At 64.2% G+C, this 21,921-nt stretch overlaps 1 protein-coding gene across 1 annotated transcript; it reads left to right on the forward strand.

The window, feature by feature from the left end:
• The first annotated feature begins 6,083 nt into the window (after window positions 1–6,083).
• Window positions 6,084–15,440, forward strand: STARD10 (StAR related lipid transfer domain containing 10). The gene is made up of 6 exons (XM_040584968.1): window positions 6,084–6,271; window positions 12,435–12,582; window positions 12,796–12,900; window positions 13,117–13,233; window positions 13,804–13,856; window positions 13,948–15,440. Exons 1-6 carry the CDS (start codon window positions 6,110–6,112, stop codon window positions 14,173–14,175), a joined length of 813 nt encoding a protein of 270 aa, XP_040440902.1. The 5' UTR covers window positions 6,084–6,109; the 3' UTR covers window positions 14,176–15,440.
• The last annotated feature ends 6,481 nt before the right edge of the window (window positions 15,441–21,921 follow it).

Here is a 21,921-nt window from a genome sequence, read left to right on the forward strand (position 1 = left end):
ACCCGGCTCGTGCTGCCCGCGCATGCTCCCACACCTGGGCACCCACGCGTGCACACACCTGCACCCGCACCGGCGCGCTCGGGTTCATGCAGGCACACACACGCACAGGCGCACTTGCACACGTGCAGTCACACACACGTGCTCGCGCACACACATGCGCTGGTGCATGCACACACAGGGATACACCTGCATGCACTTGCAAACACGCATGCCCAGAGAAGCAGACGTGCATGCGTCGTGCACACAGGTGCACTTGCAGACATGCATGCACACACGGAGGTGCATTTGCACACACGCATGCGTACACACTTGTGCACTAGCAAACATGCGCGCACACATATGTACTCCCATGCATGCATGCACATGTAAGGATGCACCAATGCAGGCACTCATGCACACATGCACATTCTCAGGCATACGCACACCCATGCGCAGCCACACACACACACGCACACGTGTGTGCACAAATGCAGGCACGGCGGGAGCCCTTTGCACCCTCTTGCAGGGCTTGCACATGCACAGGTGCTCCCCTTCCCTGCAGCGGCCTTCCTGGCCCCAGGGAACTCCTGGGTACACCCCCAGGGGTGGGCAGTGCTCAGGGCCAGGAGGAAACACCTCCAGGAGCCTCGGCCAGGGGGGGGAATTGCACACTCAGGTGGGCTCAGTGTTGTTGATGTGGGAATTGCATGTGGGGCGCAGGGCCGGGCAACCTCTCCGTGCACTGTGCTGCGATCTGCTCCCACTCATCCTACCCCTGCTCCATGCCACCATCCCCACAGAGCCTGCCCCATGCCGTGGGCCTGGCATACATGTGTGTGTGACCTGTGTGTGCGTGTGCACGTGTCTGAGTGCATGTGTGTGAATGCATATGCATGTGCATGCGCATCATGTATGCATGCACATACATGCCTGTGAGTGTGTGTGCAGTGCACGCGTGTGTCCGTGCATGTATGTGGCTCTGAGTATGTGTGTGTGCACATGCGCGTGTGTGTCCGTCCTGGTGGGAGGCACTGAGCCGGCGTGATGCTGGTTTATTACTGGTGCAGGGCCAGGGCTTTGCTTCCTCCCTGCCCATCTGATGGCACCAGGGACAGAGGGATGGATCCAGCAAACACCTCTCTGTCCTTGCATGCCTCCACTCCCCAAAAGGCAGCGAGGTGCCCGCAAAGCCCCCAGGGCCCCTCAGCACTGTCCCACAGAGCCGCTACACCAACAGACAGTAAATTACTGCCCTGTCCAAGAAACACTTCTTGGTAGAAGATAAAAAAACATATAGCCAAATGCCTAGGAGAAGGAAAATGCAGAATTGCGTGTTTTCAGGACAAAATAAAAGCGAGCGGCGTGTGGGGTCTCACTGGGAGAAAGGTTCACTGCAAAGGCAAAAGAAACAGGTGCTGAAATGCTGGTGCACTGGCCGGGGGTGCTTTTTCCTCAGCCCCCGTCTATCTGGCGTTTCCAGGAGCCAAGGACAGCAGGCAGGTTGTCAGCAGGCTGCGTCTCCCATTTCTCTCCTCCAGGTCCATCAATATTTCAGAGCCAGAGGAATTCACCCCTTCTCTCACATGTACTTACAGCTCCAGGGAAAAAAAAAAAAAACAACACAACCAACCAAGCGTTTCTGCTTTGTTCTTTGGTGAAGAAAACTATATTAACCCACGCCACAGGCAAGAGAAGCTGCAGCTGCCCGGAGCCCTTTGGCACACTGGGGTTTGCTGGGGGGCCATGGCTGCCCGCGCTCCCTGTTTCTGTGTTATTCCCGCAGCCACTTGCATGGTTTGACATCACGCACCATCACTTCAGCGCTTTAACAGGCTCAGAAGCTCGGCGTCTGGGTCGTTGGAACTGGGTTGCTAGCAAGTTGCATTTTAGCAAAAAAAAATAAAAGCAAGAAGTTAATTAAAAAAAAAAAATCAGGTTTATTGATGTCGCAACGGAGGGAAGACACAGTCACTCAATATGAGTGATCAGCAGACTTCGTTTATTGTCCCTTACAGTCACCTTTTATGCCTTGTTATAATTAGCTCATACATATTACAAAAGTTAAGCTCATTATTGGTTAGTTGCCTAAATACCAAGCCTGCCCCTAGTTTCTCTTCTTTAGTTATCTGTTCCCACCTGCAACATTCTTTTCCCACCGTGATCTTCCTGTTATTGTGTAACAAGGACAGCCAAAGACAGTGTATTTTGCTTTACTTCAGATAAGCTGAGAGCGATGTGCATTTTTGTCCAGCCAGCTGGACTATGACTATGAGACCTTTTTTCAGCTAGCCAGTTATCCACATATTGAGAAGAAGCGTGTTTATTACATGCATTATTAAATATCTGTTTTCTGCCTGCCAGTCCCTGGAGAAGAGCTAAACACAGAGCTCACGCTGGGTGCTGCCGTGCTGAGCCGTGCTGGAAAGCTTGGGGAAGCTCACTGGAGCTCATCGGTGACTGCAGCGGTTCAGCCTCATGCAGAAAATCCATTTTCATCGACTCGGCGATGAGCCTTTATAACCCAGTATTTGCATCTCTCCATTGGCTCCCACGCCCGCAGCCCCCGGCGGAGCCTGGTAGCGTGGGACACGTTTGCACGGCTAATTTAGCTTTGCACTCTGCTAATTAAAGGCTGTCAGGGAGATGCAGAATGCAGGGGCAGGGTTAAGGCTGGCCACACAGGGAACTTGGTGCCACGCAGCCTGGCCAGGCTCTCCCCTCTCCCCGGGGCTGCTGGGGCGCGTGGGGTGATGGTGGGGGACAGACCTGGCGTGGGGAGGGCACGGGGTGAGAATGGAACTAGGGCGGCCCTGGGGAGGGGAGGGCACAGCCAGGAACGGGTGCTTCTGCGCCAAGCTGGGGGCTTGGCTGCACTGCGAGCTGTAGCAGAAGCTGCTAGTGGGGCAGCCCAGTTCCCCCAGCCCCATTCCCTCAGCGACCCCAGCCCAGCTCCCCCAGTTCCCAGCCAGTTCCCCAGCCCAGTTCCTCCAGCCCCATTCCCCCAGCCCAGCCCAGCTTCCCCAGTTCCCCAGTCCCACTCCCCCAGTGCCCAGCTCCCCCTGTTCTCAGCCAGTTCCCCAGCCCAGTTCCCCCAGCCTAGCTCCCCCAGCTCCACGTCCAGTTCCCCAGCTCACCACCCCCAGTGCCCCCAGGCCAGCTCCTCCAGTTCCCAGCCAGTTCCCCAGCCAAGTTCCCTCAGCCCCGCTCTCCCACCTCCCAAGTCCAGTTCCCACAGTTCCCCAGCTCAGCTCCCCGAGCCCAGCTGCCCCAGTTTCCCAGCCAGTTCCCCAGCCCAGTTCCCCCAGCCCTATTCCCCCAGCCCAGCTCCCCCAGCTCAGTTCCCCCAGCCTCGCTCCCTACCCCGTTCCCCCAGTTCCCCAGCTCAGCTCCCCCAGTGCCCCAAGCCCAGGTTCCCCAGCCCCATTCCCCCCAGTTCCCCAGTCCAGCTCCCCAGTTTCCCAGCCAGTTCCTCAGCCCAGCTCCCCCAGCCCAGCTCTCTACCCAGTACCCCCAGCACAGTTTCCCCAGCCCAGTTCCCCCAGCCCAGCTCCCCACCCAGTCCCACCAGCCATTTCCCCTGTTTCCCGGCCCAGTTCCCCCACTCCAGCTCCCCACCCAGTATCCCCATCCCCGCTCTCCCAGTTCCGCAGCCCCACCCTCGCCCCCTGTCCCCCCAGCAGCTTCCCAGGCCCACAGATGACGTCTGTCCTATTTTCGGTGGGGGCTGTGCACGTGGCGGTGCATGGCAGCCCCTCTCTGGGGACGGGGCAGGGGGTTCCCCCCGCCAAGAGCTGGAATCACCCGGGAGCAGGGAGCGAAGCCAGGCTGGGAAAGGCTGCGGGATGCTGGCACCAGCTCCGCTTCCCCGGGAAAGGGGCGGGGGGGGGGGGCAACCACCACCAGATTCCCAGAGGGGAGCAGACACAGGGCTGTTTGGGAGGGCTGGACGGGGGGGCAAGGGGAGAGGGTCCCCCCTGTACCCACCGCAGCAAAACCCAGCAGCTGCAGGGCACCTGCAGCCGGGCACCTGCCTGGCCATCACCCACTGGTGCCAGCGGTGGGCTTCCCACTTCCCCGCGCCGGGATGAGTGGAAGCTTTCTTGGTTCTTTTCCCCAGGTCTGGACCACCGCCAGCAGTATGGCAGGTCGAGACCAGTGATGCAAGGTCCCCGTGCTGCAGGTGCTGAGCACGGGGACCCCTCCTCACCCCCCCACCCCCGTGCCCCCCTTCTCCTCTGGTTACCACATCCTGGGAAGGGCCCCATCCCCGCATCCTCGGACACCTGGGTGCCACGCTGCCGGGAAGGGCTTTGCCTTGCTGGGCTCAGCACACACTGTGCAGCGCGGCTCCCTCTGCCTTTAAATGGTTATTCATAGCAGCAAGAGCTGGAAGAGGCTTCCTCCGTGTTTTCAAGCAGGGAGAAAAAAAAAAAAATCCTGAGTCTGCAGCATTTCCCGAGCCGGCTGAGAAGCCCCAGCCCTTCCAAAAATCCTCTCCTCGCCAGTGCTGCTGATGGCAGCCTGCCCTCCCGCTCCCGGCCAGCCGCCCCGCACCGGGGCCGCAGCAGGGCCTGGCACCGGCACCGGGTGAGGGCTGGCACCGGGTGTCCTGGCTGGGAGGGACGATGCTCATGGGTGGCACAGCGGGATGGTGCTGGTGCAGCCACCCAGCACAGAGGGGGCTCACAGCAGAGCTGCCTGCCAGGGGCTGTGGCTCCCAGTCCTGGAGCATGTGCCCTTCTGCCCCTTTGTCCTGCCTCCAAAGGAAATCACGGACTCATGGAATCATTTAGGTTGGAAAAGACCTTTAAGATAATCATGTCCAACTGTTAACCCAGCACTGCCAGTGCTACCACTGAACCATGTCCCCAAGCGCCACATCTTCGTGTATTTTGAACCCCCCCATGGACGGTGCCTGCACCCCGTCCCCGGGCAGCCTGTGCCAGCGCTTGGCCACCCTGTCGGGGAAGACATTTCTCCCCGTGCCCACCCTGAACCTGCCCTGGTGCGGCTGGAGGCCGTTCCCTCCTGTCCTGCCGCTGGTTCCTTGGGAGCAGAGACCGACCCCCCTCGCTGCAGCCTCCTGCCAGGCAGCTGTAGGGAGCCAGAAGGGCCCCCCTGAGCCCCCTGTTCTCCGGGCTGAGCCCCCCCAGCTCCCCCAGCCCCTTCCCCAGCCCCTGCCCGGCTCTGGACACGCTCCAGCCCCTCCGGGTCTGTCTGGGGGTGAGGGGCCCAACGCTGAGCCCAGGGCTCGAGGGGCGGCCGCACCAGGGCCCAGCACAGGGGGACGGGCACTGCCTGGCCCTGCTGGCCACGCTGCTGCTGACACCCGCCAGGATGAAATCCTTCGAAACCAGGGACACGGGGTGCAGGGGTGGATGCAGCTGGGACCCCCTCCCGGCATCACCGTGGGGAAAGACACAGGGGTGCAGTACAGGAGCGTGCGAGTGCGCCTCGGTGAATGTGTGTGGACCCGTGTGTGTGCACCCGTGGGACACGCGTGTGTGCCCGTGTCTGTGTGCGGGTGGGTGGATGTAAAGGCCCGGGACGTGTGTGCAGGCAACCGCAGCACGTGCATCTGCGTGTGCACAGGCAGGCAGTGTGTGCGGGTGTGCACTGTGGAGGTATCTGGGCAAGTGCAACAGCTGTGTGCATCTGTGTCTGCCTCAGCGCTCCCAGTCCCCTCTGGCACCCCCTACCCAGTGCTCCCAGTTCCCCTCAGCTCCCCCACCCAGTGCTCCCAGCCCCCCTCATCTTCCCCTGCCCAATGCTCCCAGTTCCCCTCAGCTCCCCCCACCCAGTGCTGCCAGTCCCCCTCAGCTCCCCCCACCAGTGCTCCCAGTCCCCCTCAGATCCCCCTGCCCAGTGCTCCTCGGTACTCCCGGTCGCCCCAGCTCCCCCCTCCCCGGCTCTCCCCGCCCGGTGCTCCCGGCCCCCCCGGCGCCCCCGGCCCCGCCCCCGCGGCCCCGCCCCGGCCCATCGCGCACCGCGCACCGGGCGGCGCCGCGCACCGGGGATGCCGCCGCCGCCGTAGGGCCGCCGCCACCCGCGGCACCGGCACCGGCAGCGGGCAAAGGGGCGGGGGGGGGGGGAGGAGGGGGGGGGAGGAGGGGGGGGGTGTCCCGGGGCCATGTCGGGTCGCGACAGCGTGCAGATCCCCGACGACCGGGACTTCGGGGCGTTCCGGGCGGAGTGCGAGTCGGAGCGCGGCTGGAGCCTCACCTACAGCAAGGCGGGGGTGGCCGTCTGGGTCCAGCTGCTGGAGCCCGAGCGCTCCCTCCACAAGATCAAGGTAAGCCCCCACCGGCACCGGGCACCCGCACCGGCTACCGGGGGGACCCCGCCCCCCGGGGGCAGCGGGGACCTTGGGGCGGGAGGGGGCTGCTGATGTGGAGGGGGAATCCGCGGGGGCGGGGCTGGAGGTCAGTGGGGACCCTGGGGCAATGCAGCGCCCTAGAGTGAGCGGAGACCCCGTGGCAAGTGGGGACCTTGGGGTGATGCAGCGCCCTAGGCTGAGCGGAGACCCCATGGCAAGTGGGGACCTTGGGGTGATGCAGGACCCAAGGGTGAGCAGGGACCATGGGTGCAAGCAGGGATCCTGTGGCAAGTGGGGATCCTGGGGTGATGCAGCACCCTGGGGTGAGCAGGGACCCCACAGCAAGCGGGGACCCTGGGGTGATGCAGCACCCCGGGGTGAGCAGGGACTCCAGGAGTTAGCAGGGATCCTGTAGCAGGTGCGGACCCTCAGGTGTTACAGCACCCCCCACAGCACATAGGGACTTGGAGGCTGAGTGAGCACCCTGGGTGAGCAGGGACCGTGGGGGCAAGCGGGGGTCCTGGGGCAAGGGGGGCCCCAGGGGCGATGCAGCACCCTGGGGTGAGTGGGAACCCTGGGGGTTAGCAGGGACCGTGTGGCAAGTGGAGTCTCGGGGGGTGAACCAGCACCCTGGAGTGCAGAGGGACCCTGAGGGTGAGCAGGGACCTCAGGAGTTAATGGGGATCCTGGGACAAATGGGGACCTGGGGTGAGCCAGCACCCAGAGGGAAAGCAAGGACACTGGGGTGAGCCAGCACCCTGGGCAAGAGGCACTGGGGGTGCAAGCAGGAATCTTGTGGCAAGTGGGGACCCTGGGGTGATGCAGCATCCTTGGGTGAGCAGAAACTCCAGGGGTTAGTGGGCACCCTCAAGTGATACAGCACCCTGGAGCGAGTGGGGACTTGGCCAAGTTGGCACCCCATTGTGAACAGGGGTCCCAGGGGTGAGCTGGCACCCCAGGACAAGCAAGACCCCAGGGCTGAGCAGGGACAAGTAGGGACCCCTGGGGACAAGGGGGCTGCATAGTGGTGACTAGAGACTCGCCCAGGGACAAACGGGTACCCGCGGGGTGTGGGACCATGGAGCCTCGGTGCTGCCTGTCCCCTCTCACCTCAGGACCCCCCCCAGTGCTTGCTGCACGGAGGAGCTGGGACTGGGGCTGGGCTGGGGGCTTCTCAGGGCCGGCCAGGCACCGGTCCACTCTCGTTGGGGCTGTCCCCATCCCGGCTGTCCCCTTGCCCTGCAGTGCCCGCTGTGGCCCTGCAACCCCCTGGTACAGATCAGGGCTCTCCGGGTCCCCACTGCATCCCTCCCTGGTGGGTCCCGTCCCTCCGCGGAGCCGGTTTGCTGGGCTGGCACAGGCAGGTGCGCACTCCTCCTGGCTCATCCCTCCGGCAAAGGGGGCAGCCGGGCACCGTTAGTGGGCACCGGGCACTGGGAATCCTGCGGGCACCGGGAATCCAAGGGAAAACTTGGGACAGGAGCAGCGTCAGGCTGAGGTTGCCGGTGGCCATGCTGGAGCCTCTGGCTGCCTGCAGGGCTGGCCGGTGTCCCTGTCCCTGCCAGCGCCTCCACGATGCCACGGTTATTGGCCCTCACTGCCGTGCTGAGGCCTGGCAGGGCCGGTGGCAGCTGGCAGGGCTGGTGGCAGAGCGGAGGCGGTGGCTGCGGTGCGGCCTGCACACACACACGCTGCTCTGCAGCAGCCGCGCAAACAAGCGGCGCCGGCAGCACCGGGGAAACCTGTCCCTGGCGTGGTGGCAGTGGCGGTGGCACCGGCTGTGCCTGGCTCCCGCCACACCTGCGCCCGCTGGGGAGCTGCCTCTGTTTGCTCCCCCCGGCCACCAGGCTGTGGCGGTGGGTTTGGGTTGTAGTGACCAGGGGACAGGTCCCTGTCGTGCCCCGGTGGCAGCAGCCTGGCACGGGGGACACGATCCTTGGGGTGTGGGGGCTTCCCAATGCTGCTCCCCCTCCGCAGCGGCACGAGCCCAGCACCGTGCTGGGACACGTGGCCGACGGGATGTGGAGCACCCATCTCCGTGGAGTCTGGGCATCTCCCCGGGCACGCTGGTATAGGTATGGCCCCATGGGGCAGCCTGTCTCGGCACCCCCACTGAGCCCCACCACCCCCCCCCCCCCCAGCCCCGCTGCTTGCTCTTGGGGTGTTGCTGCATCCCAAAGCACCTGCGGCGGGGTTGGGGTGCTGCTCTGGGCAGAGCCGTTGGGTGTGAGCAGGCAGCAGGGAGGTCACGTGGGGGTGCAGCCCTGCCCGTCCCCTGCCCCCCCCCCGACAATCCCGGTGTGCCACGTCTGCCAGCAGCCATCGGCCTGGCAGGGAACCAGCCCTAGGTGCGCACCGGCATGTCCCAGCCCAGACTGGCACGGCACGCTCCCACCACGGGGCCATCGGTGCCCTGTCCCATGCTGACGGGGGTCCCTGAGCCAGGGCAGCACCCCAGGGCTGGGTGTCCTTTGCTCTCTGTGCCCGGGGAGCCGGGGCTTGGGGTGCTGCTCAGTTAACCCCCACCAAGGAGCCTCTTTGTCCCCGAAAGGCCAAGGTCCCCATTTACTCCGGGGCAGCCACCTTTGTTCCCCGTCCCTGTTCCCCTCCACAAAGCCTTTGCCCCCACGCAGCCAGCCGGCCCCGTGGGGATCTCCGAGCCCCCTCCGGCAATCCAGCCCTGCCCTCCCAGAGCCCAGTACATCCCGCAGCCACGCCGGGTCTTGGCCCCCCTCAGCACCCTCCTGGCTGGATCCTGCTGGGTGTTTAAATGCTGGTGCCATGCACGTGCTGAGCGGCACCGGGCCGGTATCGGGGACTGCCGTGGGACCGTCAGTCCCTGTGCCACCCCCCGGGATCCCAGCAGCACCCAGACCCAGCACCTCCCACCCAGGATGGGATGTTCCCGCTGGATTTTTGTGGTGGCCGGCTAGTGGGATGGGCAGCTGCCCTGGCACACGTGGCGTCAGTGACGTGGCACGGCAGGGCTGAGCCGGGGTGTTCGTGTCCCACGGCACAGCTCCCTGGGGAGGGGGCCAGGGGCTGCCCGCGGTGCCTGGCACCGGCAGCCTGCAAAGAGCTGTCTGCCTCGCTGTTTGCTCGCTGGCTTTCTTGCTCCTGCTGCTGCTCTGTAATTAAACCAAACCCGAAGGTCTCGCCCCGCTTTGAAGCAGCTGCCGTGTCTGTCCCCCCCTCTCTTCCATTAGGGATGCAGCTCTCGTCTAACCTGTTTTCTGGAGTCTGGAAACAAGTTTGTGCCACTGACACAACCCAGGGCTGATTCATCACTGGGACAGAGGGATTTGGTGGCCTCAGGCTGCCCGTTAAAGGTGGCTGCAGGGTAGGGGACCCCAGCCGGGACCCCCTTGCCCACCCCACAAGCTGGTGCCTGAGGACCTGAGTCCTCCAGGGAAGATGCTGCCCCTGGGGACAGGCTGCTCCAGAAGGGTGGCCAGCAGCCATCCCGTGGGAGGCATCAGTAGGGAGCTGGAGCTTTGCCGGAGCTGATGGCGCAGCCAGGCACGTGCTGGCCATCCCTACCCGGACCCTGGCTCCCACTTGTTAATTATTCATCAGGTCACCTTGAGACGCGGCACCCAGTCGCTAATGATCATGCCAAACATCTGGGTCAGGAGGGAGATCTTCTTTTTAATTAATGGCCTGTGTGGCCACGGCCCCAGTGCTGCCTGCGCCAGGTGCCAGGGAAGCCTGCTCCGGCAGGAGGGGATGCGCCAGCAAAGCCAGGGCTTTGTGGCAGTGTCGGCCCCCCAAGTTGTGGGGTGGGGGGTTGAGGTGACCCTGCAGGCAGTTTTCCTCCATCCAGGGGGTCCCCTCAGTCCCCAGCCACCTGGGTGGCGAGTGTGTCCCCAAGGTGGCCACAGCCCCCCGGGCAGAGGTGGGGGCTGTCTCCCCGTTGGATTTGCTGCTGTCCCACAGCCCGGCATGCTGGCAACTGTCCCCTCGTGCCCAGCACAGCCCTGGCCCTGAGGTGCTGGGCATGGTGCAGGCAAAACCCCCAGGGCAGAGCTGGCACGGGCAGCCCCTTGCACCCATTGTGTCTGTCTCCCTTCTCTTGGTCTCCCTTCCTCCTCCTCCTCCTCCTCCTCCTCGCCCTGTAGACGTCAGCGTCAATATTGACTGAGGGCTGGGGTGCACTGCTCTGGGCGCTTCCCAGCTGGCACCGTCCCCTTTCCTGGTGAGACCCCGCAGGCACCCCCCTGGGACGTGAGTCACCCAGGGGCTGCAGCGTGGGCAGGTCCTGAGTCACCCGGCTGGTCCTGTCCACGTGGGCACCGCTCCGCTGACCTGCTTTAGGAATAAACGGGAGTGGCGCGGTGCCCGCTCCCAAATCCAGCCCAGCTGGCACAGGCAGGGTGCTGGCGCTGCCTGGGTGCTGGTGGGGAGCAGGAGGTCCCCAAGTGTGTCACCCAGGGGTGTGCTCCCCGAGACCACATCGCAGGGCTGTCCCCTTCCTGGTTTTTGGCCAGACGGAGGCTCATGTGGCAGGGTTGCAGTGTGAGGCGCAGGGGGACTGGCTCCATGGGGCAGGGATGGCTTTGTGGCATGTGGGGCAGGGACTGGGTCCATGGGGTTGGGGATGGGCTCCATGGGGCAGGGATGGCTCTGTGGGGCTGGGCACAGGCTCTGTGGAGCTGAGGGCAGGCTCTACAGGGCAGGGATGTCTCTGTGGGGATGGGATGGGATCTTGTGGGCAGGCATGACTCCATGGGGTGGGGATCGATGGAGCTGGGGACAGGATCCATGGGGCGGGGACGGCTCCGTGGGGTTGGGGACAGGCTCCTGGCTCCGTGGGGTTTGGGATGGGCTCTGTGGGGCAGAGACTGGCTCCATGGAGCTTGGGACAGGTGCTGTGGGAAAGGGATGGCTCTATGGGGCAGTGATGACTCCGTGGGGTTGGGGACAGGCTCTGTGAGGTTGGCTCCGTGAGCAGCAGCCGTGTCCTGCTCGAGTGAGAACAGCCACTGCTGCTCCTCCACCCCTAAATCCCCAAATCCACTGCTAAAGCCACCCTGGGGACGGACCAGGAGCCAGTGGCAGTGGCATTTGGTGGGGGACAGGGTGCCGTACCCACCTCGCAGGCACGTGGGGCAGGTGTGTTTGCCGGGGTGGAGGAGCAGCATCCCCAGGGACGTGGCGCGGTTGCTGACTCTGCCTGTGCTGGCTGCCCTCCCTGCCTGCTCCTGCCCTCGCTCTGCCCTGTGGCACTGCTCGGCAGCTCTCAGCCCGATGGCATCCCTGTGCTGCCTTCTCCTTCTCTTCTCGAGGATTTGGCCACTGTGGTTAGCGGAGCTGCTCCTGACCTGGAGGAGGGGGGCTGCTCCCCACTCTGGGCCCCCTGCACCACGCTCGCTGCCCCACGGCACCAGGCACCAGTGCCCTGTGGTACCACCAGCTGGCACCTCCACGCAGGGGTGCTGCTCTGGGGGGAGAGCAGCGGCGGGGGGAGGAGGCAAGGTGGGAAGGTGCCCCCCAAGAAGGTCCCCCCAGCGTGCAGGGCTCAGCCCTGTACTGCCTCAGGGTGTAGCTGGCCCTATGTAACCGGCTCCTTTGGGGGGGTTGCATTGGTTTTTGGGGAACCTGAGAAGAGACCCCCACTCAGGGGTCCCTGTGGTCACCCTCCTTCCTGGGGTCCCTGCCACCGTCCTCCTGCCTGAGGGTCCCCACCTGGGGGTCCCCATGGCTGCCCTCCTTTCTGGGGGTCCCCGTGGCCACCCTCCAGTCTGAGGATCCCCACAGCCACGCTCCCTCCTGGGGGTCCCCATGGCTGCCTCCTTTGCAGGGGTCCCCACAGCCACTCTCCTGCCTGGGGGTCCCCATGGCCATCCTCCCACCCAGGGGTCCCTGGGGCCACCCTCCATCCTGGGGGTCTCCACAGCCACCCTCCATCCTGGGGGTCCCCATGGCCATCTTCTTGCCTGGGGGTCCCCATGGCTGCCTTCCTTTCCAGGGGTCCCCGTGGCCACTCTCCCTCCTGGGGGTCCCCATGGCTGCCCTCCTGCCTGGGGGGTCCCTGTGGCCACCTTCCTGCCTGGGGGTCCCCATAACTGCCCTCCTTTCTGGGGGTCCCCGTGGCTGCCCTCCCTCCCTGGGGTGGTTTCTCAGCCGCCCACCCCTGCAGTGCAGGATGGAGTGCAAGGACGTGCCAGCGGAGACGCTCTACGACGTTCTGCATGACATCGAGTATCGGAAAAAGTGGGACACCAACGTCATCGAGACGTTTGACATCGGGAAGCTGACTGTCAACTCCGACGTGGGCTACTACGCCTGTGAGAGGGGGCTGGGGGGGTCCGGGGGGGGCACTGAGCCCCGTGGCTGTCACAGCAGCGTGCCTGGCTTGGGCATCGGTGGGTTGGGTGGTGCCCAGGAGGAGTTTGGGAGGGATTTGGGGGGCAGGCTTGGCCCCCTGGAGGGGAGGCCAGTGCTGGGGGTGGGGGTCGGGGGAGTGTCTCACCCCGGTTCCCCACCACCACTGTCCACAGGGAAGTGCCCCAAGCCCCTGAAGAACCGGGATGTCATCACGCTCCGCTCCTGGCTGCCCATGGGCACCGACTACATCATCATGAACTACTCGGTGAAGCACCCTGTGAGTGCCCGGGGGGTGGCCGGGGGGGCTGCCCATGCCGGGACGGGGCTGGGTTCACCCCATGATCAGTCAGAGCTCCGGGGGTGGGGGGCGGGCAGGCTGGTGGCATCGGGGGGGCTGCTTTTTGGGGGGTCAGGGCAGCCCTGCCCACATGGTAGATGCTTGCTTGAACCCTGCCCTGCCACTGACGCCCACTCGCTGTCCCCCTTCCCCAGAATTACCCCCCCGCGGAAGGACATGGTGCGAGCGGTCTCCATCCAGACGGGCTACCTGATCGAGGGGACAGGAGCCAAGAGCTGCACCATCACCTACCTGGCACAGGTGGACCCCAAAGGTAGGGGGGGGGGCGGGGCGTGCCTCAGCCTACCCCTCGGGGACAGCCGCCCTCTGGCTGGGGGTCTGCCGGGGTCAGTAAGTGGGGCTGGAGATTTTCCGTAGCTGGGGCGGGGGGCTTGGGGGGGCTTGGAGACAGGCAGCAGTGGGAGCATCTCAGGATGTGGCCAGAGCCAGACCAGGAGCCCTGGAGCAGTGCCAGGAGGAAACATTTTCAGCCAGTTCTCTAGAAATGCGCCTTTTTGGGGGCAGAGAGGCAGCCAAAATAGCTTTTCTTTTTTTGCTTTTTTTTTTTTAGCTTTTTTTTTTTGTAACTTGGCAAGAAGCTGAGCACGTAGTTTGGGTTGAACCCCGACTTCCCTGGACTGGCCACCCCCTTGCTCGCCCTGTGCCCTGTCCAGCTGGGTGTCCCTGCGGAGGGTGACCTGGGGGTCCTGGCGCTGGCATTGCCGGGGGTCCCGGCTGCCGTGCGGGTCCCAATGCCCAGGGGTCCCGGCTGCCGTGCGGGTCCCAATGCCCGGGGGTCCCGGCTGCCGTGCGGGTCCCAGCATGGCTCCTCTTGTCTCGGCAGGTTCCCTGCCAAAGTGGGTGGTGAACAAATCCTCGCAGTTCCTGGCCCCCAAGGTGAGTCAGGCACACTGGGGCCGGGGTCCCAGGTGGGGTGAGGCGAGTTGTCCCCTCGCCTGCCTGGGCTCTAACGCTGCCTTCATCCCAGGCGATGAAGAAGATGTACAAGGCTTGCCTGAAGTACCCGGAGTGGAAGCTGAAGCACAACCCGCACTTCAAGCCCTGGCTGTTCCCCGAGCAGAGCCAGCTGCCCGCGCTGCCGCTCTCCGAGCTCTCCCTCCAGCATGCCGACTCCCTGGAGAACATCGACGAGAGCTCCCTCGCCGAGACCAAAGACGACCGCGGCGAGGCCAGTGATGAGGACAGCGTTAACTGACCCCCTCCCCCGGCCTGGACCCCCTCCGTGGGGTCATTTTCTCCCCATCCTCCCCCGTCCCCTCCCCCTTCCACCACAGTTTGTGTCTCTCTCTCTTGCACGCACCTGCACGTGCACCCATGCTTCTGGCTGGGGGGGGGGGGGGGCTGTGTTGGGCTCCCCCTGGACCGAGGGGTGCCCCCCCCTCCCCTCCACTGGGGTAGGAAGCCGGGGGGCGTCTGGTCCCTTCGCAGCCGCTGCGGGACACACTGGCGATGTCCCCCTCGTCATCCCCATCGGTGGCAAACCCAAAGTGCCCTTCAGCTGTCGCCCTGGGATGGGGGGCAGAGGAAAGGGGGGGTCCCTGCCCCTGCTCCCCAGCCCAGGGGGGATCCCCCCAGCCCTTCCTTGCACCCCCCCTGCTCCCCCAGCCCTCCTCCCTGTCTCCTCTGTTAGGGTCTAACAGAACTGCCTTCCTCCTGCAGGACCCCTGCCCTAAGCAGACCCCCAGGGGGGCTGGAGGGGGGGCTGCCCACACCTCCAGGTGTGCAAAGGGGTCTTTAGGGGCTCCTGTCACCTCCAGGCATGCTGGGCAGGGGGGGGAAGGGGGCTTGGAGGCTCCCAGCACCTCCAGGCATGTTGAATAGGGGGGTCTTTGGGGTCTTGCAGCACCTCCAGGCATGCTGGCAGGGTTTTGGGAGGCTCCTGGCACCTCCAGGTGTGTGTGGGGGCGTGGGATTTGGGAGCTGCTTGCACCTCCGTGCATGTTAGGGGGACCTGGGGGGCTCCCAGCACCTCCAGATGTTCTGGAGGTCTCTAGGGGCTTGGGGTTCCCAGCACCTCCATGCATCTTGGGGGGACTTGGGGGATTCCTGGCACCTCCAGGTGTGCTGGGGGGTGTCATGGGGATCTCCCAGCATCTTTATGTGTGTTTGAGGAGGGCTTTGGGGTCTGCTGGCACCTCCGGGTATGTTGGGGGTCTCGGGGTCCCAGCATCTTCAGGTCAGGCATGTTGGGGGGACTTGGAGGTGGGGGGGGGGGGGCTCCTGGCACCTCCAGATATTCTGGGGGTCTCGGGGGGCTCCTGCCCCCCCTTTCTAGGTGAGGGACCCCAAGTTCGGTGTCTGAACACTTTCTACGCTAGAATTAGAGGCCTTGAATCGGGATTTTGGAGCTGTTCCTTGGCTGCACTCCTGTCCCCCCGCCGTGTCTGGGGCGGTGAGGGGAGGAGGGAGATTTTGTACCTTGTACTGGAGCTGATTATTTAGGAATAAAACAAATAAATCCGGCACAGGGTGCCTTGGCCTCTCTGTCCTGCCTCGGTCCCCTGCGAGCCCTCCCTGTCCCCAGCTTTGCGGTGGGCTCAGGCAGGGGGGTCCCTGGGGTCGTGGTGGGTGCTGCCAGGTCCCACTCATCGGGGGGGGTCCCTGGGACGGTGCCCTGGAGCCATTGTGGGCTTTGGCATTGGGGGCCCCCCGGGGGGGCTCTCAGTGGTGGGTGGTGCTGCTGGAGGGTGCTGAGAAACCCCTAAACCCAATTAGCGCTGGGCAGTAATTGGAGACAAGGCTGCTCGCCCCTGTAGTGGGTTTTGCCCCAGCCCCAGCCAGACGACCACCCCAGCTGGGGTACAGCCCCACCAAAAACACCTCTGGGTCAGGGGGCTGCAGGGGATTCTATTGGGGGTGCATCCCTGGCTTCTCCAGCTTTTCTCCACCTCTACAAGGAGCTTTGAAAGGCCTTAAAATGGGAATAAAAAGTGGAAATGGTGAGTGTCTGGTAATCACCTGGAGCTGAGACTGGGGGGGCTCCCAGCCCTCCCCAGCCCTGCAGGTGGCAGGGAGAGGCGAATCCCCCCCAGCTCCGCTGCTCAGGATGCGGCCATCCACGGTGCCTGGCTCGCTGCGGCCATTGGCTCCGGGGGGGGATTCTCCAGTGTCCGACGGGATGCACGCTCAGCGGCAATGGGGGAAGGTGGAGCTGGGGAGGCTGAACCTTTGGTAACCCCGAAACCTTCATCTTTCTTCCTGATACTTGCCAGGAAACCTCAAAGCAGTGTCCCCCCGAGCAGGGGACCCCCCTCCTGGGCTGCCGGACCCCCAGAGCCACGGGCCTGAGCCAGGGCGGTGGGATGCAGAACATGGGGCGTGCAATGGGGAAGTGATGAAGAAGAGGACGAGGATGGCGGGGTGCTTGGGGGGGGGGCTGAGCGGGCAGCAGGCAGCGGACAGCCAGCTGCTGCTGGGCTTTGCCAGAGCCGATCTTTATTTATTTAATTCTGGGAAGGGTTTTTCCTTCCCCCCCTCCCACCGCTGTTCCCCCCTCCGGTACCCAGGAGCCTCCCAGCTTGGAGCCTCCAGCAGAGCCCACAGCTGCCCAGTCAGGCCAGTGCGGGGATGCTCCGGGGATGGGTGGGGGGACGACGGGACACCCGGGGGGGGTCACTGCTCCCAGGCATGCAGCCAGTGCTGGTGCTGCAGAGAGGGGCCCCACCGTGGGTGTCCCCCCTCTCAGTGTGGGCTGCAAAAGCTCAGCTGGGACCAGGAGCGGATCTGCCATGCTGGGGTGTGAGGTTTGGGGTGCAGGGAGGGGTTTGGGGTCTGTGAGGCATTGGGGTGCCCAGAGCAGCGGGTGAGGGCAGAGAGGATGCTCCATCCCGGGGGAGAGCCCAGCACTCCCCTGGGGAGTGTGGCTCTGCAGGTTCAACCCTGGGACCCCCACTCCCCATGGGGCACAGCTACCAGTCCATGCAGCCAGTGCAGCCCCCCCATTCCAACCCCACCTGATGCTCTGGGCACCCCACATCTCAGCAGACCCCAAACTTCTCTCTGCATGCCAGGGTCTTGATGGATGGGTGCGTGCCGGGCTCTGGCTCAGGGCCTGGCTGGGGTGACGCCAGCCGTACCCCACTAGTGCTGTCACACGTGGGACCATGCCGGGCACTGGGGACTCGCTGCCGATTTCATCCATTAATTCCGATTTGCCACATCCTCCCCATCCTTCCCGCACCTCTCCCAAACTGCCGGTAAAAATAGGACGCAATTAAAAAGGGAGCCAGCACCCACTCCACCTCCGTGCGGGGCAGTAACGGAGCAAGGGATGCACCGCGGGTAGCTCCGGTGCTGGGGGGACGCACGGTGGGGGCAAATCAGGGGGGCAAAGCCCCCCGCAGGGCGATTTTTAGGTTTTTTGCCCGTGGGAGGTGTTGCCAGGGACTCAGTGTCAGGGGGGCTGTGAGAAGAAATGGCTTCATAAGGGAGCAGAGGATGCTCCGGAGAGCAGCCGGTGTCGGAGGAGCTGTGTGCCCGGGGGGCTTTGGGCAGCACCAGGGGCTCAGGTAGGCTGCGGGCCATGGGCAGTGCGGGGGGGACACAGATCCACTGGGCACGAGGACTGTGCTGGGGGCTCGGTGCTGTGTCGGTTCTGTCCTGCTGCTGTCTGGGGAGGACGTAGGGATCCCCGAAATGCTGCTGGGAATGTCTGTGAGGCTTTGGCTCCACAGGGATGAGCCTTTGGCATTGCTGCCCATCCCGGGGGCCGCGGTGCCCTACAGCGTGTGCAGCCCGGTGACCTGGGGGAGGCCACCGCACCCTCGTCTTTGGCTGAAGGCTTTGGGGAGGGGACCCACAGTGCTCCAAGCACCTGGGGAGTGGGGATGCTGCAAGTGGGGGGGATGCTGCGAGTGGGATGGTGCTGTGAGCGGGGGGATACGATGGCGATGGGGAATGTGGATGCTGCAAGAGGGGGGATACAATGGCTGTGGGGATCGGATGCTGCGAGCCAGGGGATATGATGGCCATGGGGGATGTAGATACTTTCAGTGGGGGGATATGATGGTCATGGGGAGCTGGTGGGGCAAGGCTGCGAGCGGGGGGATGCTGCAAGCAGGGAGATGCTGTGAGTGGGAATGCGATGGACGTGGGGAGTGGGGGTGATTTGAGCAGGGGGATGCTGTGAGCAGGGGGATGCTGTGAGCGGGGGGATGCTGTGAGCAGGGAGCTACAATGGCCATGGGGAGTGGGGCGATGCAGGCAGCAGAGGTGCATTTTGGGGGAGTCAGACACTGGCCCCGCTGGCTGAACCCCAGCAGAGCACCATCCCCTAAATGTGGGGCTGAGCCTGCTGCATCAGCAAGCGGGTGCTGCTGTGCCCGGCCCCCCTTTGCACAGGGCAATTAACGGCCTCGCGTGGGCGAGGGGCCGAGATTGCGGGGACCGTGCCCCCCCCCCGAGAGCAGGCAGCCAGCGTGTCCCCGTCCCCGAGCTGCTCTGCGGCATGAAAGGAGCATTGTCCGGGCAGCGCTAAGCTCGGTCTGCTGGGGCCGGCTCGCAGCCCCCGGCGTGGGGAGCCATGCAGGGGGCCTGTGGGAACCTCGTGTCTCCCGCCCCCTCCCCAAAACATCCCGCTTCATTTTTTCCCCTTGCCGAGGCCTTGGGAACTGGGTGGGGAGGAAAAAAACCCAATCATAATCCTTTTTTTTTTTTTTTTTTTTTTTTTTTTTCTCTTTTTGGGGAAAGTCCCTACGGTTTTCCCCTGTCTCGCATTTCCATGAGGCAGCCAAAGCTCCTCCATGCGGGAACAAGCCCAGGCCTGGCTGGGGGGGCCCTGCCCACTACGGGAAGCACCTCAGCATCCTCCCTGGAGCCCCGGCCGCCGCTGAACAGAGGTACTCAGAGCTCCTCTCACCGCGGCTTTGCTCCCTGTGTCTCTGCCTGCTGGGGTGGGCAATGCTGGGGGGGGGGGAGGGGGGGGGCTGGGGGGTGGAAACCCAGTCTGGGGGACACCCCCCTGCCACTTCCTTGGCTGTGGTGTCTCTCCTGGGGGGGTCATGCTTGTCCTGTGCTGCCCCACATGCTGCCAGGGCATCCACTTCCCTGGGCTGTGCGTGTGGTGAGGGCACAGGGGGGATGCTGAGCTGCGGGGGGGTGGGGGATAGGCTGCACCCTGCTCCCTGCTCCAAAATTGTTCAGCTGTGACAGGGCCGTGCCCCCTGGCTGGATGTACCACCAGTATGTCCCAGATTAGCCCCAGCACGCCCCAGCTCAACCCCAGTACACCCAGCTCATCCCGAGTGCACCCCAGCTCAGTTCCAGTATACCCCAGCTCATCCCCATCAGACCCCAACTCAACCTCAGTATACCCGGTCATCCTCAGCACACCCCAGCTCGACCCCAGTAGACCCCAGCTCATTCCCAGCTCACTCCCAGCTCATCCCCAGTACACTCCAGCTCAACCCCAGTATTCCCAGCTTAATTTCAGTATACCCCAGCTCACCCCCCGCACACCCCACCTCATTCCCAGCACACCCCACCTCAATCTCAGCATATCCCAGCTCAACCCTAGTACTACCCCAGTTCAACCCCAGCACTCCCAGCTCAATTCCAGTATAACCCAGATCATCCCCAGCTCACCCCAGCTCAATCCACCTTGCGGGCTGGTGACAGAGGGGTAAAGCTTGGGAGAGCGGGACCCAGAGGGCCCGGCTGGCAGATTTGTTTTCTCTTTGAGAACCAGCTCAGCGCGTCCCAATTCACAGCCAAACAACGCCAGCAGCTGCGGCTGTGCCGGGGCCACCGGGACCCCTGCCAGCAGCACCCGTGCCGCGCCGACTGCCGCCGACACTGCCCAAACACCGGGCAATGCCGTCGGTGGGTTTCTCTCGCCTTCCTCCTCCTCTTCCTTGCTGCGTCCTGGTATGTCTGGCAAGGCCTGAAGAATTGCCCGGGCACAGGCTGCCAGCGCCGCGTGGCTGGAACCGAGACAGTCACCGCTTCGTCCTCCGGTAACGGCGAGCCAGCTCCTTGCGTCGCCTCACTGCTGCCGCGGCCCCGGGACCCTTGGGATGATGCTCGGGGGGCCGGGGGCTATGCCTTGCATTGGGGTCCCTTGCTGTGGGGGGGTGTCTGCCGGGCTCTGGCACTGCCACTGGGCTTGCAATTTTAATTTGCAGTCTTCACCCCTAAAAAACCCACCTCTGAGGGCACGGCTGGCCCCGCGCAGCAGCCCTGGGTGCTGCGGGTGGGTGCCGTGCTGGGGCTGACCAGCAGCTCCCACGGGGGTGGCAGGACCGGTGTTGGGAGGAAGGTCACGTCTGCGCCAGGGAAAGCCCCTCTGAGAGCTGCCGGTTGTTTTCTGGGGGTGCTCCTCTCCGCAGCGCGGCTACGGGGGCCGAGCTGTTATGGCAAGCAGCCGGGACAGCGGGGATGGGAATATTTATAGCAGTACTGGGGTTTTTGCATCCCTCTGTGTCCCACGTCCCTGCAAAAGCAGGTTGTTTGCTGTCAGAACCTAGAAAATCCACTAAGGGGGTGAGCCTGGGTATCTTGGGGGTGTCTGAGGGAAGGCAGGGAGCGATGCTCCCTCATGCTGGCATCTCACGGCTCTCCTCAGGCAGGGCGGCACAGCCAGCCCCATCCCATAGCCGAGCGGGATGCGTGCCGTGGTTTTACCACCCTGGGCCACCTGTCTGTGCCCCCTTCCCCCCCCGCCCCCGGCCAAATCAAGTCCCATTTCAACAGCTTGGGAGGGTTGCGGTCACTGTCACCGGGTGCCAGGGGCTGCAGGTGGCTCTGGGGAGGGTCCTGCTGTGGGAACCCTGTGGCTATTGGGGTGTTAGTGCTGTGGGAGGTTTTGCAGATGGATGTGAGCTGTGGAATCATTCAAACGCAGAGCCAGAAGCCTCTGGAGGTGGAATGTGGCAGGGGGTGGCTGGGGTGGGTCCTCGCCTGTCTCCCCTTCAGCTTTGCTGCCTGCCGCATGGCACGAACGTCACGCTTGAGGGCAAAAAAATATAGTCTAAAAATAATATGGGGCTTCCTGCCCAGCCCGGGACAGGTGAGAAAGTGCTGCTGTGCCCCCCACCCCTGGCATGGCCTTCCTCCTCCTCTTCCTCCTGCCCACACTGCTGACCTGTGGTGCAGGCAGGCAGTGCTGCCCCGGTTCTGGGCACCCAGCAAGTGGCCGGGATGGCACTTGGACACCCCAAATCTGCAGGTGAGGGGGGGGGGATGGTGGTTCAGAAAGGCTTCTGCAAAGGTGGGGAGCAGGTGCATGCGGTTGGGGGTGCCCGTCCCTCTGTGCCTGCTGGCCACAGCCACACGCTGCAGCTTGCCAGGGTTGCCGTGGTGGCGGGGGGTGCGTGGGGATGCCCTGGCTGCTGGGGGGGGCTGTGCATGGGGTTGGGGTGCTGCTGCACCCTGCTGAGCCAGCTCTTTCCAGGCAGAGGGTTTTGGGGGGTCCTGCCAGGGAACGGGGCCTGTGCCGTGGGTGTTGGCTGCACCAAGAGGAGGAGGAAGAGGAGGCAGGAGCGCAGCAGAGCTGGCAAAGGGCCCCCCCAGCCACAGCTGGAGCCGTCCAGCACTTTACCAAGAGACTTTCACTTCCCGCTTTTGGGAAGGTGAAACACGGGCCGACTTGGTTTTGATGCTGTGTGCTGGGTGCCGTGGATGATTCCCACGGAGAATGGAGGTGCTGTGCCCCCCAGGATAGGTGCTGACACCCCCAAGCTGCAGCCCCTCTTTCAGCACGGTCCCCCCCTGCCATCACAGGACCTCAGGAGATGGGGGGCAGCGCTGTGCCCAGCAGGGCTGCCGGGGGGGAGGGCTGTGCACGTGGGGTACAGTTTCCTGACCTATTTTGCAGGCAGCTTCCAGAAAGTGTGTCAGGAGCTGAGAGCATCCCAGTCGGGGCTCAGTTGGGCAGGGACATCAGTTGCCAGATAGTTTTGCCCCTTTTTTTGCTGGATTTGCCCCATTTTTTGCTGGACTTGCC

The sequence above is a fragment of the Falco naumanni genome, chromosome 2 (assembly GCF_017639655.2).
Source record: "Falco naumanni isolate bFalNau1 chromosome 2, bFalNau1.pat, whole genome shotgun sequence".
Classification (NCBI taxonomy): Eukaryota; Metazoa; Chordata; class Aves; order Falconiformes; family Falconidae; genus Falco; species Falco naumanni.